Raw genomic sequence first — 16,463 nt, 5'->3', positions numbered from 1 at the left:
GGACCGCCTCTGTGGTGTAGTGGTTAGAGCGTCCGCCCGGAGAGCGGAAGGTCGCGGGTTCCATCCCCGACCGCGTCATACCAAAAGACGTTAAAATATGGTACTTGTTGGTCCCTGCCTGGCGCTCCGCATTAATGGGTACAACAAGGACTGGTTGGCTCGAAGTCAGTATAATGTGTCTGAGTGGGGTATTCATGCTTCACTGCGGCATGGTATCTCAGTGGGCTAGCACTATAAAACCAGCTTCAGTCTGGGCTAGTACAAGCAGCCGCACATACACATACATGCGCATGCACGTCGTCATGTGAGTGAAATATTCTCAAGTACGACGTTAAACCCAATTTCACCTCACCTCACCTCACCTCACCTCACCCTATACCATAATTGCCCTCCTCCTTCCCTGTTTACAATACAAATCACTGGAATATCTGGTCCCTACTCAGTTATTTTCAGACAGCTATCATGTACCTGGAATGTTAAGAACAATCACTGGCTCCCTCTCTCCCCCTCCTGCCTCCCTCTCCTTCAACTGTCCCTCCCACCACCCTTCAATATTCTCACTCACTCACTCACTCACTCACTCACCATTAACCTTCCTTCTTTCCTTTACCTGATGTGTTTTTCTTTCTATCCTTTATGTGGTGAATACTAAGCTGTGCAAGGATGTAAGTTACACATTGTGATTCTTAAAAGTTGAACTTTATCATCATTGGTTGCTTCTAGACCAATAAAGTAGTTTGAAAAATCTATCTTCTTTTACTTGCTGAATGTGCACTTTTCTGTCTTAAGGGTATATTCCGTCCAACATATGAGCGTTACAAGATCCTGGCTCAGTCTGAGTTAGCCAAGAAGAACATCGGCCCCATTCTGGTGAGTTGTCTGCTCAGTCTTCTAGAGATTATGTGGCAACATACCTTCCAAGTGCCTCATGCTTGTTACAGGAGCAGGGGCGGTGGGGTAGCCTAATGGTTAAAGCATACCTTCACAATGTGTGAAGCCCATTTCTGGTTTCCCCTGCCGCGATGTTGCTGGAATATTGCTAAAAGCGGCGTAAAACCAAATTCAGTCAGCTTGTTGATGTGATGTGATGGCAAATTAGTGACAGTGAATAATTTGTATATCCTTATATGCCACCAGAAATCCTTGTGTTAAGGAGGGACCATGCCGCACAGAGTGGTGTTTGTATCCATGATTGATGATCCATTCATGCTTGACAACGGTACTAGAATCTGTTTCGAAATGTCGCACTCACAAAATAAAAACAGTTGTTATCCATAAAGTTTGTTTTGTGAAGACAACACAACAGCTTTGCCTCCTCTAGATCTAACTCAAGAGGCCTGTTCTCCTCATGAGTGGCTGTAACATTGTTCACAGAAGCACAATACACAGTCAAATAAATTGACATGGTGAAAATCTTTTGCAAAACATATTGGACATTTTCCTTTGGCAGTTAAATATCCTGATCTGCAACATTCGTGACGAGGTGATCGACTACCGCAACAACTACCAATCATCGTTTTCACACTACATGAACATCACAGAAATTGCAGCCCAGTCTTTTTACATCCTGCTGATGGAAGATGTGGAGTTACTCTGCAGGGAGCAGGCGGCAAGACATGACAAGGTGAAGGTCATTCAAGGTTTCAGTGTCATCATTTGTCCTGTGAATATTTCCCTTGTCAGAACAGGACCCATTTTGGAGATGTGTTTCATATCAGGGAACTGTTGAAATCATTTAATTTGAGCCAGTTGATTTCGATGATTATATCTCAGTTTATTTAAATTTAACTGTGTTTAAATTCATCTTACAACAGCATGATGGTAAGTTAGAATCCATTGTTACGAAATTTTCTTATGCAAAAGTCAGACAGAATATAAACTGTAATTTCAAAGTCATCATATCAGTTGCTGTGTTGAGAATATGAGGTTTATTGAAATATTGTTATTCCTATTGTTATAACTGACTTTCTCACTGTTTCAGACCATCCATGAGATCAACCTGCAGGTGCTTGGCTTGGCCTACAGACTCAACAGACTTGATCAGGACTGGGCAGAGCACATTCCCACCGAGTCAGTAGTAATCACTTCAGTACCCCTTGAAACCCGGGTTCTAATTGGTCTTTAGTAAGAACTAAACAGGTTCTAATTGGTCTTTAGTAGGAACTACACAGGTTCTAATTGGTCTTTAGTACAAAGCAATTGCACTAGATGGTCAGGCATGTTGACTGGATTGATGTACATCAATCCAGGCCATCTGGTTATGATGAACCTGACCTCCGGGTCCATTAAGGCGCCTCATACGACAAGTATAGGTTCCATATCATCATGATGAACCTCAGTCCAGGCCATCTGGTTATGATGAACCTGACCTCCGGGTCCATTAAGGCGCTTCATACGACAAATATAGGTTCCATATCATCATGATGAACCTCAGTCCAGGCCATCTGGTTATGATGAACCTGACCTCCGGGTCCATTAAGGCCTCATACGACAAATATAGGTTCCATATCATGATGAACCTCAATCCAGGCCATCTGGTTATGATGAACCTGACCTCCGGGTCCATTAAGGCGCCTCATACAACAAGTATAGGTTCCATATCATCATGATGAACCTCAGTCCAGGCCATCTGGTTATGATGAACCTGACCTCCGGGTCCATTAAGGCCTCATACGACAAGTATAGGTTCCATATCATCATGATGAACCTCAGTCCAGGCCATCTGGTTATGATGAACCTGACCTCCGGGTCCATTAAGTCGCCTCATACGACAAGTATAGGTTCCATATCATCATGATGAACCTCAATCCAGGCCATCTGGTTATGATGAACCTGACCTCCGGGTCCATTAAGTCGCCTCATACGACAAATATAGGTTCCATATCATCATGATGAACCTCAATCCAGGCCATCTGGTTATGATGAACCTGACCTCCGGGTCCATTAAGGCGCCTCATACGACAAGTATAGGTTCCATATCATCATGATGAACCTCAATCCAGGCCATCTGGTTATGATGAACCTGACCTCCGGGTCCATTAAGGCGCCTCATACGACAAGTATAGGTTCCATATCATCATGATGAACCTCAATCCAGGCCATGTGGTTATGATGAACCTGACCTCCGGGTCCATTAAGGACATACGACAAGTATACGTTTGTGGGCGACTGATTTATACATGGAATCCAAATAAGCAAATAAGGGTCATCCCCTTTCAAATTATGTCCATGTTACGAAAACAATTCATGATGCTGAAAATATCCATATATGTAAAGAGCTAACGTCAAGGGAAAATCAACATAGATACTATTCAGTGCGAGACCAGAATATACATAGACTATGGCAAATTTCGATCCTACGACCTGATCTATTTCACTGTATTGCAAACTTGGTGCAAATTAGTACTCTGCGTATCCAATCAAAAGAGTGTATATGTGGCACATTTGCCTACGATATTGTCAAACATGTTTTTATGTACTGCAAGCTGACAAGCCGTCAGAGAGATCTTCTTATCGAATCAATTATTGACATAGGAGATGTATAGGATACGTTTTCTAGCCTTTGGAACAATGATGAAGAATTGATTCTATGTTTCTAACTCGGAGGACTTCCAACGGAATATTGTCTATCCCTTGATGATAATGTATGGCTTGAATGTATGACCAATGGATGTACATCTGTTAACAACTGGAAACATTTTTTTGTAAACTGTTTGTAACTATCTGTATTCCCCTGTTTCTGATCTGCATGTAAATATATCATATCACATTGTATCTTCATTCACTGGAGGAAATAAAGATTATCTATCTATCTACCTGGTAGCTATGGGTTAGGTTTGCACCTGAAGGGTCACACCGTTCACCTTTAATGTTGTAAACGCTTGTTGTATAACTTTGTCATAATGTACCTTGCAAACATTTGGCTTGAATCTCAGCTCCAGTATCCTAGATTTTAGGCAGATTGCATCTTTTGTTGTCAAAGCCCTCAGAGTCATATTCATCAGATGAATTTAAAAGAACCTTTCATAGACTTCCAACTGTGGTTCATTGTCTAATTTCTCAGACTGCATATCTGGTGATGCTGTTCCAAGACAGCAGCTCCACTGTCCTGACAGAAAGGTGTCAGTTTGTATCAGTTGATCAACTGTGTTTCAGAGCTCAACAATGGCGTAAAAGTTTACTACGAGAAATCCTGCTGTGGTCGACGTCCATCATGTACCATGTTCAGGACCTGGTGATAGAGGCTGTGTCAGGAGATGAGGTAGATGATGGTGATCTGTGAAGGACTATACTACTCAACTTATTATAGGGATACTGAGATACAACATACTATTCTGAAAAGGAAAACTTGTTATATATTTTGGGAGATGGGTGGCCCAGTGATCAAAAGCTTGGCAAATCGCTGGATGGAGTTGCATCTCTTTGAAACGTTTGATACTGGGTTCGAATCCCATAAGTTATGTAAATTACAGATTCTAGTACTTCTTTGGGTTGAGTCCATCCGGGATTTGAAGCAGTGTTAAACCCAACTCCCTCACTTACTCTTACGGTACGTGAATCCCAGATACAATTCAACCCAAAAATATTCTGGAATCTGTACTTTACTGAAACAGTGTAATCCCAATTACAACATGCTACAATGTCAGCCATGCCATATTTAGATCTTCCGCACAGAGGATATGTGATTCGAGCTCCACCATGATCTAACTCTCAGATCTACCTGCTGTGTCATTGTGAATTGTTTTGTGTCATTGAATCCTGTTTGTGTAGTTCCAGACGCAGGAGGTTCATCTGATGACCCCTCTGTCGTCCCTGACTGGGTCTTCATACTCTGTCCATCGCAGTCAGTCGCTGTTGGCTTCATCTCTCACTCACTCTGTGAACAGTGCCTTCAGCAGCATCGTGTCTTCGCTCCGATCTACGCCAAACAAACAGGTCAGTATAGGTCTATTTACTCAGTGGCAATCCATTTGTATAGATATATGTCCATATGTTCCCACAGCATGACCGTGGGCTATTGGTATAGGAATGTTGACTCAGTGGCCATCTACACATAATGAGTGAGTTTGGTTTTACGACGCTTTTAGCAATATTCCAGCAATATCACGGCGGGGGACACCAGAAATGGGCTTCACTCATTGTACCCATGTTAGGAATTGAACCCGGGTCTTCGGCATGATGAGTAAACTCTTTGACCACTAGGTTACCCCACCGCCCCCACAGATCTGTGTGTATAGATATACTACCCATCAAAAGTTTAGACTCACCTAAAACACTCACTATATGTTATGTATATATATATGATTACATCGAAGATTACTTTCTCCACTAACTTGGAGGAACCACCTGCAAATTTTATGCAGATGAATTGTACGAGGATCACGCATCAAATTGCTAAAAAGCATGTGCAAATATCATTCATGTGAACAGCTGCGTTTTGGTGTAAAGTTTTGTTAAGAATTCGCCAATTTTCACTGACTTTCATCATTTACTGAACTCATGACAATAATCTTTTACATAATTTGTTTTACAATACATTAGTTCATATGTAAACAGTACCTTTAAACTGAATGGATTACCAGTATTTTGCGAAATCAAGTTTAGAACAGCTGACTGAGGTAAGTGGCTACATAGTGAGTCTAGACTTTTGATGGGAAGTATATATGTCCATGTGTCTCCACAGCATGATACCCATGTGGGCTGTCACTGTAAAACATCCAGACTAGAACTTGCAGCCACACATGCCTGCATTCATGTCACTGTGCTATGATCTTGAACTCTGTGTTAAACAAACTTCATCTTCACCTCCCGAAATATTTTGTGCATGGAATAATACTGGTTATTCTTCTTCAGTTACAGACTACAATTTCTGACTCTCCATCCCGACATCCTCGACAGCCTGCAACCATTATAGAAACTTCCCCTGAAACAATAAAATCATCACAGAAAAGCAACAATGCAGAACCTGAGAAGAAAGAAGTAAAAGTCGTTATCATCCGCAAGCAAGGGTCATTTGAGACCAAGTCACTTATATCGGTTGAGGACCGTGCCGACTGTGTGAAATTTAAAGGCCTTAAACAAAGTGTGTCGATGCCTGACATGAAGGACAAGGATGAAGATGCTTCAGAACACTTGTGGATGACACAGTCAGGAGATGGGGATTCGTGCCCCTTCATGCCCCTGCTCAATGAGAGCGATGAAATGAGCAGCAATGAAGAGACTGGACACAGCAAGAGTGACATTGATGGGTCCGGACTGGTGTTCCAGGCCACTGTACACAATGATCCATGTGATGATGAAGATACGAGCACAGTGGCATCTGAAGCAGACGTGCATTCTGACATTGAAGAAGACTCGGAAACTGAAGGTGACTTTAAGTTTCCACCCATACAACAAGTGTCTTCTGGTCATCAAGACAGCAGTAAGCCTTTCCATTTGGATGATACACATGGTGAGACTCGAGGCTTTGTGTCACGCCTCACATCAGCATTCAGGCTGCCGAGGAAAAGAACTGCTTCCAATGGAACACATGAATCAGGGTTGGAATATGAAGAAACAAAATTCCAAAACTCACTTGAACGGTCGTTCATGTCTGCTGACAACAACTTTGAAAGTTCTGATAGACACACAGAGTTCTTGGATTCCTTCTCTTCTGAATATACAAATGTGTCTCTCCCTACTCCGCCACCTGGTTCTGATGCCTGCTTGCCGATATCTGGTTCTGCTATCGATCTGGTGGTGATACTGCAGCGTCTGGTTTGGATTTCAAGGACATTTTACCAGATTCTGTTCCCAACTTTGGATGACCTTGAGACCTTGGAGGCTCTAGATCAGGGAGAACTCAGCATGGAACAGATGGAGTTTCATCAGAAGAGTGTCGCTGGCAAAGAAGAAATTTATGAAAGCTTCTTGACGGTAAGGCCAGAATAAAACAAATTAGTTAATACATGTTCTTACCCATCCACCTACCCATGAAGATCCATGTTAGAATTCGTCTTCAGCAACCCATCTTTCTTGTAAGAGGTGACAGGGCAGTGGGATAGCCTAGTGGTTAAAGCGTTGGCTTGTCACGCCGAAGACCCGGGTTCGAATCCCCACAATGGGTACAATGTGTGAAGCCCATTTCTGGTGTCCCCCGCCGTGATGTTGCTGGAATATTGCTAAAAGAGGCGTAAAACCAAATTCAGTCAGTGTAAGAGTTGACTAACAGGACTAACAAACCTGTGAAGTATTAATGATAAGTTAAAATCTCAATAAATATTTGTTAAGTTTAGCTCAGCTTTTTTATGTATATTTCTAATGTTATGAACAGTTATCATTTGATTTTTTAGCTAACCCATGAAGATTCAGGTTAGAATTGTACTTCAGCAACCCATGCTTGTCATGAGAGGCGACTTAGGGGATTGGGTGGTCAGGCTGACTGACTTGGTTGGCACATGTCATCGTATCCCAATGTTGCTTGATGCTCATGTTGATCATTGGATTATCTGGTCCAAATTATTTACAGACCGCCACCAAACAGTGCAGCGTGAAACACACAAACAAAAAAGAAACTGATCTGCCTCACTAGACATTCGGCATCACATTATTTCCTTGACCCAAGTATAAGTAGAAAATCTTAGTGTGGATTGTGTTGTTTCTTAACCACATGTAATACTCAGTGTACTTAGTTTCACAAAATATTATGTGAAACACATCTGTCAACATTTTATATACACAGATACTGTGAACAGATTTCCTTAACGAAAGTATGTATAGAAATCAAATTACCTCATCACATTTTTTCACAATTAGAATTAAATAGTTATCATTAAGTTATTGTGGCTTGTCATATTCCCGGGTGCTGCCCAGGCACTCACTCTGTGTGTTACAGTGTGTCTGTTCTAACCCTGTGTCAAGTACCATTCACTTGCCTGTGTGTTGCTTGTCTGTCCTACTGGTGTCCCTCACTGTGATAATGCTGGAATATTGCTTAAAGCGACGTAAAACCCCACTCATTCACTCACTTACCCATTCACTCACTCTTTGTGGTGAGACAGAGTAAACCGACTTGGGGTGAGTGAGTGAGTTTAGTTTTAGGCCGCTTTTAGCATTAATCCAGCGATATCATGGCAGGGAACACCAGAAATGGGCTTCACACATTGTACCCAAGTGGGGAATTGAACACGGGTCTTCGGTGTGCGAAGCGAACGCTTTAACCACTAGGCTACTCTCCCGCCCCCTAAACCGACTTGGAAATGATTACTGCATACAAACTCAACTACCACTCACATGTTTGTCATGACTTTGTGCACTCTCTCTCCCAGACCATCTGTGTAACATCATGCCAGTATGCTGACAACATGCTGTGTCTTGACCTGTGTGGAACACCTAACTCTGCAGCTAAAAGGCTCATAGGACCCAAGGTATGCTACCTAATATACCTACTGTCAAATAATATCATCCATCAGTATACAGAAACATTGTGTATTCTTAAATACATTTGTTGTACTGTGAAATTATCTGTCAGATGTAGATCCATTAAGTTTGAGCTAAACAACATGAAATCTGGAAGAAAAGTTACCAGAATACTTTCAATGTGTCTAGCAATATCAATATTGGACGAATTAGAATTGACATGGTTACTCACAGATGGTTGCAGGCATGGTAAACTTCACTGAGGCCATTGGTCAGATTGTGGAAATATAACCTTCATTTTGGTTCATTAGATCCTCTTTCTTTAGTGGTGTAGCGGTTAGAGTGTCCGCGCGGAGAACAGAAGGTCGCGGGTTCGATCCCCGGCCGCGTCATACCAAAAGACGTTAAAATATGGTACTTGTTGGTCCCTTCCTGGCGCTCGGCATTAATGGGTACAACAAGGACTGGTCGGCTCAGAGTCAGTATAATGTGTCTGAGTGGGGTATTCATGCTTCACTGCGGCATGGTATCTCAGTGGGCTAGCACTATAAAACCAGCTTCAGTCTGGGCTAGTACAAGCAGCCGCACCTACACATACACACGTATGCACGTCGTCATATGAGCGAAATATTCTCAAGCACGACATTAAACCTCACCTCACCTCTTTCTTTAGACATTTGTTACTTTGACATTAAAAGTTAGTGTGATGATAGAAGCCTGAAGCCACTACAAGACAACACCAGCAATATTTTGTGTGATCTACATCATTGATTTCCATGCAGCTTCTGGAGCACCTAACCAATCAGCAGAATACAGGCCTTGTGTGGGGATGTCGGCATGAGCTGGATGGGAAGAAGAACTGCTTTGAGTACCTCAACAAACAAACTGCCTATCTCTGTGACAGATATGAGCCAATCACACAGCAGGTATTCCCAATACGATAACAGTTTGCCTTCCTGTGTGAAAGTTATCAGCCGATCGCTGTGCATGTATGAACAGTAGAATGTAAGAGTCTGCCTACCTGTGTGACATATATCCACCAATCACAGTGAAAGGTAAGAGCAATAGGACTTTAGTCTGCCTACCTGTGTGAGATACCACAGTGAAGGTATGAGCTATATGATGCAAGAGTCTGCCTACCTGTGTGACAGATATCAACCAGTCAGTGTGCAGATATAAACAGTAGAATGTAAGTCTGCCTATCTGTGTGACATATATTCACCAATCACAGTGAAAGGTAAGAGCAATAGGACTTTAGTCTGCCTACCTGTGTGAGATACCACAGTGAAGGTATGAGCTATATGATGCAAGAGTCTGCCTACCTGTGTGACAGATATCAACCAGTCAGTGTGCAGATATAAACAGTAGAATGTAAGTCTGCCTATCTGTGTGACAGATGTCCACCAATACAGTGAAATGTATGAGCAATAGGCTTGTAGAGTCTGCCTAACTGTGTGAAAGAAATATCAAGTATTATATCAATGGTCCAGCCCAGACTGGATTATTTACAGACACCTGAAACATGGCTGTGATCAGTTTTGAACAACATACAGTTATCTTAGGAATTTTTAATGAATACACTCAACTGTAAATCTGAACAAACTTATGAAAGAAATATTGAACAGAACTGTCTGGTCAGAAATTTATTTTAGAAGAAATTGTTGTAAGAAAATTTGTTCAACCCTGAGCATTTCTTTGACAGATGTGTACACGTATCAACAACGTGTCAGCCATGTTGAAGTTCCTGGAGATTTATGAGCGTCGCCTTGCCAACACATTTGGGGAGAAAGACTTGTGGATCAACTCTGATGACATGCAGAGGAGCCGCTTGAATCCCAGGAGCGGCAGACAGAGCTGCATTTCGGTGCAAGGTCAGTTGTCTGTTGTGAATGTTGTAACCAGGATTGAAGGGGCCCTGTCATAAAGTGCCACACGATTTGCTGTGCATTTCTGTGGTTCTAATCCCAGATTTGCATTTAATTTCTTTTTGGCTTGTCAGTGTCATACACGTTTTCACTGAGTTCATCATACATCTGACATCGACATCACTGTGGTCCTTCACCTACAATCAAGCTGACATAATGTAACTGAAATTTTGTTCAAAGTTCCCCAATATTCCTTTACAAGTGTCTCTGCAGTGTTGATATTAAGTAGGTTTCTTTGCTGTTCTACACTGCCTAAATATTGACAGTTTAAAATTATGTTAATCAGACTTTGAATATTGGAATATTTGAATACAAAGTTGAATGACAGAAGTGTGGTTCCCCATGATCATACATTGATGCTCGGATTAAAATGGCAATCAGGTCACTAAAATTTTGACATACATGTAATTTGCAGATTGAGGAAGAGCAATATATAGGTCATATACTTATCCTGAGTGTTTACTGACAGTGAGCTTAGTTTTACACCACGTTTAGCGATATTCAAGTAATGTCACGGAGGAAACACCAGAAATGGGCTTCACACATTGTACCCATGTGGGTAATGGAACCTGTGTCTTTGAGAGAAAACTTTAACCACAAGGCTACCCCACCAACCCTACTGAGGTTTTTTAGAAAGACTAATGGAGCAAAAACATAAGTGATGTTTTAGTTTATTGGGAGCACAGAGATACATTCTGTGAAGCTAATCAAGATGATGCCTCATCCAAGAAGTGATCATGTTGTTTGTTGATGTCAGATTTCACCATGGCGGATCGTCTAGATGAGCTGGAGAAGGACGAGTGGCCAGACCATGAGGAGCTGCAGCCAAGCTCAGGCCCTTTTGTGCACAAGCTCCTCAACCCCCATCAGAGCCACCTGCTGGCCGTACAGAAAGCTCAGTGTCGAATCATGGCTTACAGGGTAGGTTGTGTTGCCATGCTTTGAACAGACTCTGGCTTACATGGTAGGTTGTGTTGCTATGATCAGAACAGACTCATGGGTTATAGGGTAGATTGTGTTGCTATACTCAGTGTCAACTCATGGCTTGTAGGGTAGGTTGTGTTGCCATGCTCAGAACAGACTCACAGCTTTCAGAATAGGTTGTGTTGCTATGCTCAGTAAGGGATAATGTTTGTCTGTATGGTTGTCTTTCTACTCTCCACACAGGTTTGTTAAGCTTCTTAGATTCTCATTTATTGTTTTCTGTCAGATAGCTTGAATATTACTGATATGTGTTTGAGTCTTTACTCACAAGTGCAGTTATCAAAATGGGATGATGCCCCATAGAGGATGTGATAGATGATTGTGTCTTTTCCACAGCTCAACTTATTTCTCCATGATGCTCTGGCTCTGCTGATGAGGCTAAAGCCCCTCAACGTTTCCATACAGGATTGTTTGAAGCCTGTAACCAACTTCCTCCATAAATATATGGAGAAACTTAGTGGCTGGCTTTACAAGGACTGTTTCCATCAGCTGTTAGAATGTCTGTGGATATTTCTTGTAGAAGTAAGTGTATTTTTCCTGATTAGGCAATCCTTTTTCTAATTTTGTACATAATACTACGAACATCAATTATGAGAAAACCGACCGCAAAAGTCTTAGCTGTTCCGTTCAAGGACAAATAAAGACCATACATACAGGTGGTGGAGTCTCAGACATTATCTTTATCGTAGACAAGGTATTCAGCTAGGAACTCTACATGTCTTTACTGTGGAGTGACAGCAGAAGGAATGATGATACGGGCCTAGGTGCTTACCTGGTTGGCTGCGCATGCGTAGAGGGAGGTAACTCCACGGGGTGGGGGCCGTATAATAGATAAAAAAGATTTTATTTATTGTACAATATTTTTATTAAAACATTGATACAACTGTCACAGGACATTTTCAGCGCAGAAAATGCATATATGTACCCCAAGGACGAGTCTCTTCAAAGAACTGAAAACCTCTACAGGTTTATTTAAATTTGTACATAATATACTACAAACAGTACTAATTTGTGTGGAAGGGTTGACTAGTTAATATGTTTGCTCGTCACACCAAAGACACCATCATGCCTGTTTCCGCACATGGGTAAAGTTAGGGGAGCCAATTTCTAGTTTTCATCACCATGAAATTGCTGGAATATTGGTAAAAGCATCATAAATCCAAACTCACTGTTTGCAATTTGACTAATCCAAATATCTTGTTTTGCAGCGAATCTGTAAACCTGAATTACAAATTTTTTAGCTTAACTAACTAAAATCATGGCCATGATGAGCCTATGACACTATGAGGCCTTGTTTTGTGTGTGACAGTAAGGTGAAGGCCTGTACAGTATTAACTACCATGTTTGTTTATGTGTATATAGGATTTGGAGATGGAAGCTGAGAGACTTCGTCGGAGGAAGAAGATTCCACACCCTTCTGGGCACAAACGGTACTACAGGCGCTCACGGTATGTGGATGAGATCTTTCGGTTGTCGTTCAGATTTCTATGTTTTTCATGTATGTATTCTAGGTGAGAGTGGGTTTCCAGTTCATCATGCTATTGATGACTAATAAGAATTAGAGGATAACAATGTGTGAGCTAGCACATTGTCATAGTACTCTTTGTGTTGTTGCTCATTGTATCGAACACTGTCTAACAGGAATAGGTCTTTAACAAGGCACCTTAATATCACTGGATTATCGGTGTTATGAAATATTCACTCATAGAGAATAAAACATTTGACAGAAAGTAAATACATGTAGATGCTTGACCTTCACACACCCAACTGAAGAATATTGTTGATGTAGGTGAGAATATTTCAGGTGAAGATTGTTATTCTTTTTTTCAGCACTTGTTGAAATTTATGAACAACTTTGGAAAAGGTATCACAAGAAATCTGCTGTTGTCACAAGCGGTGAGTAGAAACCTTTTCAGATTATGTAATACTTTAGTGTTTGTGCATTACTTTCAACACAGCAAGCAATATTCCAGCTGAATAATAAATGAAAATCTTCTTATGATAGCGTTCTTGTGTTGAAGGCTGGTCCAGGTGGATACCTGCTTATCAAAATATGACTGAATTATATCAAGTTATAATTGAACAGTGTTTAACGCTGGACCAGAAATAAGTAATTATATAATAATTAAACCAGATTAAGGGATCATTATTGTTCATGTGTTACTGTAAGCTTTGGGAACATTTTGAAGAAACTATTCATGATCATAACTGCCACTCTTTCTGTTAAAGATATAATGAAAATTGCATATCAGTAGTTACTATTGGGGTTCAATGTACAGTTCTGTTTTTCCCAGTGTTTAATATGTTGATAATCAAGAACTTCAAACGATGAGTCCCATATTAGAGACAACAGAGAATGCTAGGAGCCTGGAATCAGATGGAACTCAGCTCGCATCACTGGTAATGTGTATGTTGTTGCAGGATGAGCTGGTCTTCAAGCTGCAGCTGTACTCGCTGTCCACACATCAGCTCCTGGCGCTCTACAGTAAACTCACAGATGTAAGTTCTTTGCTTCCCATCAAGGAAGGGGATGGTGGGTAGCCTAGTGGTTAATGTGTTGGGTCATTAGGCCTGGGTTTGATTCCACACGTTTTATAAAAGCAAACTGACCCATTTACTCAGTCAGTCCCACAACGAAGCACACATGACACATGGCCTCACCCTAGGTAATCGAGTTTGTTTATAAATTGCCTCTGTTCACCCAGTAGTGAATGGGTACCTGGTGGGATAAGTCATATGACTGTTAACCTTCTAGCATTATGCCTGGGTTTGATTTCACACGTTTTATAAAAGCAAACTGACCCATTTACTCAGTCAGACCCACATCGAAGCACACGACACATGGTCTCACCCTAGGTAAGTGAGTTTGTTTATAAATTGCCTCTGTTCACCCAGTAGTGAATGGGTACCCGGTGGGATAAGTCATATGACTGTTAACCTTCTAGCACCTCACAAGCAGCTTGGGTTATCCGGGGTAATAATGTGTTAGTGCCTTGAGCATGCACAAGTGGGATAGGTCATATGACTGTTAACCTTCTAGCACCTCACAAGCAGCTTGGGTTATCCGGGGTAATAATGTGTTAGTGCCTTGAGCATGCACAAGTGGGATAGGACATATGACTGTTAACCTTCTAGCACCTCACAAGCAGCTTGGGTTATCCAGGGTAATAATGTTTTAGTGCCTTGAGCATGCACAAGTGCATGGAAACAGGTGCTTTATAAATAGCCATTATCATTATTATGATTGTTTATGCTTATTTGAGCTTTTGTGTCCACCAGTACTCACTGGGAGAAAGAGGGATGTTCCCCCATGAGATAGAGAAGCCAGCACCTACAGTCATCCTGCAGAAGATCCAGAGAGATCTGCAGCGATTCAGGAAATGTTTTTCTGGGAAGGAGCTGATTCAGTGGATCTTCAGAAACAGAGATCTCTTCTATAGAGTTGGTAAGTTGATATTCTTTCAGCCAAGAGAGCAGGATGATGTATTAGGCTACTCAAACACTCTTTCACCCTTTACCACAGTTACCATGGTGATTCAGTGAGTTGAGTAGTCAGTGAATTGGGTACTCAATGACAGAGCAGGGAGTTGGGCTTATGTAAGTGGGTGGTTTCAGTAATCAGTGAGTGGTTTCGGTAGTCAGTTTGTGAGTGGTTTCAGAAGTCGGTGAGAGTGGGTTTGATAGTTAGTGAGTGAGTTGGTTCTGTAGCCTGTCAGTGAGTTGGGTCCCCAGTGAGTGAGTTTTTTGTTTGTTTGTTTTTAATCTTTTTATTCATTTCATGTCAGTAGGTGTACATTCAGATTGGGTGTCTACAAATATATACATATATTATGTATGAATAACAATTTTATGAAATTTATATAAAGCAACAATACATTGTTCGTTGGATACTGTACTGAAGGATGCATGAAATAAGCATGTATGAACATCAAAACTGATATAGTTGTGTACTATGAATACTGATGAAAGACAAAATTACATCATGAGACAACTACATTAAGACTGCAATACAATGATCAATTATTTCCTGTTTGCATGGAATGAAGGCAGAGCGTTATTCATCTTTGCAATAAGTGAGTGAGTTAGTGAGTGAACATTTGTTACATCGGTAATATTCAGTTATATCACAGTGAAGTTATTTAATAAGGGATGAAAGTCATAGTTTACCACTTTGACGAAGCCCAAGATCATGTGCAAACTAAGAATCATAATCTGGACAAATGTAACACACAGGTTTATTGTCTTTTATTTGGATAAAAAACTGAAAAGTCAACATTAGTCAGCTTACTTGATTTTGATTTGTTGAAATTCAGTTATCAACAAACAAAATTCTTGTTATTTTCATGATTTCAATTTTCCTTCACTTCAAATCAAATGTTATGGCGAGGTAGCCTAGTAGTTTAATTGTATCTGATACCTAAGTTATACATATTCACTTTTGAAGCCCATTGCTAGCATCTTCTGCCACAATATTGCTGAAAACAGCATTACTCACTCTTGTGGAAGATATGAATGTTTTGCTAAAGATTCTTTATTATTTGTTTCAGAGCCAGTGATGGTTGAACGTTCTGTACCATTCACAAAGGATATTGCTTTTGAAATCGTACTCACGTTCCTAGATTTGCGATACATAGTTGACCTTGAGACAGGTACGAGTTACATAACAAGAACTTTAGATTCTGCTCACATTTGCTTTACATTAAGGGTTTTCATGTAATATATGAGTCATATGTAGTTGACACCTGAATTATGTACCAAGTTATCTCACAATTCTACTATGCATTTGAAAATACTTGATTCAGCGAATTGGGACTGTTGTTATGTAAGAGAAACTTCCAGTATTCATAAGGCAGCTTCTTATTAGTCCTCATCATCTTTATTTACAGCAATCATGGTGCCATTGAGCTGGAATGAATATATGTAACTCTCAAAATCCTAGCACATCTTATGTTTGTGGTATATCTATCAGAAGTCAAGGTCATCTTGGACGTTTGTGTGAAAAATCTTGTATCATTTATTGCCAGTTACTGTTTCTTTTTACTTGTGAGGTCGTAAGACTTGGTTAATTGATGGATCTTAAGAAGTTGCCTTAATTAAGTTCAAGGTCTAGTAATAATGTTTTTGGATATATAAGTCCAAATGTTTTTGGACTTGGGA

General features: G+C 40.8%; 1 protein-coding gene across 1 annotated transcript in view; it reads left to right on the top strand.

Annotated features, from left to right (window-relative positions):
* LOC124253592 overlaps positions 1-13,800 on the top strand; it is a 39,158-nt gene extending 25,358 nt beyond the window's left edge. Inside the window, exons 13-26 of the mRNA XM_046687399.1 lie at positions 790-870; positions 1,451-1,624; positions 1,982-2,070; positions 4,156-4,261; positions 4,771-4,935; positions 5,854-6,915; positions 8,307-8,405; positions 9,180-9,323; positions 10,100-10,268; positions 11,080-11,243; positions 11,643-11,828; positions 12,669-12,754; positions 13,137-13,202; positions 13,728-13,800. Of these exons, the coding sequence (XP_046543355.1) occupies positions 790-870; positions 1,451-1,624; positions 1,982-2,070; positions 4,156-4,261; positions 4,771-4,935; positions 5,854-6,915; positions 8,307-8,405; positions 9,180-9,323; positions 10,100-10,268; positions 11,080-11,243; positions 11,643-11,828; positions 12,669-12,754; positions 13,137-13,146 (2,535 nt within the window). The 3' untranslated portion in view covers positions 13,147-13,202; positions 13,728-13,800. The remainder of the gene's footprint in view (positions 1-789; positions 871-1,450; positions 1,625-1,981; positions 2,071-4,155; positions 4,262-4,770; positions 4,936-5,853; positions 6,916-8,306; positions 8,406-9,179; positions 9,324-10,099; positions 10,269-11,079; positions 11,244-11,642; positions 11,829-12,668; positions 12,755-13,136; positions 13,203-13,727) is intronic.
* The last annotated feature ends 2,663 nt before the right edge of the window (positions 13,801-16,463 follow it).

Source organism: Haliotis rubra, unplaced genomic scaffold (genome assembly GCF_003918875.1).
Source record: "Haliotis rubra isolate DU_JTF1 unplaced genomic scaffold, ASM391887v1 Scf546, whole genome shotgun sequence".
Taxonomy (NCBI): Eukaryota; Metazoa; Mollusca; class Gastropoda; order Lepetellida; family Haliotidae; genus Haliotis; species Haliotis rubra.
This window is presented reverse-complemented; position numbering and strand designations above follow the sequence as displayed.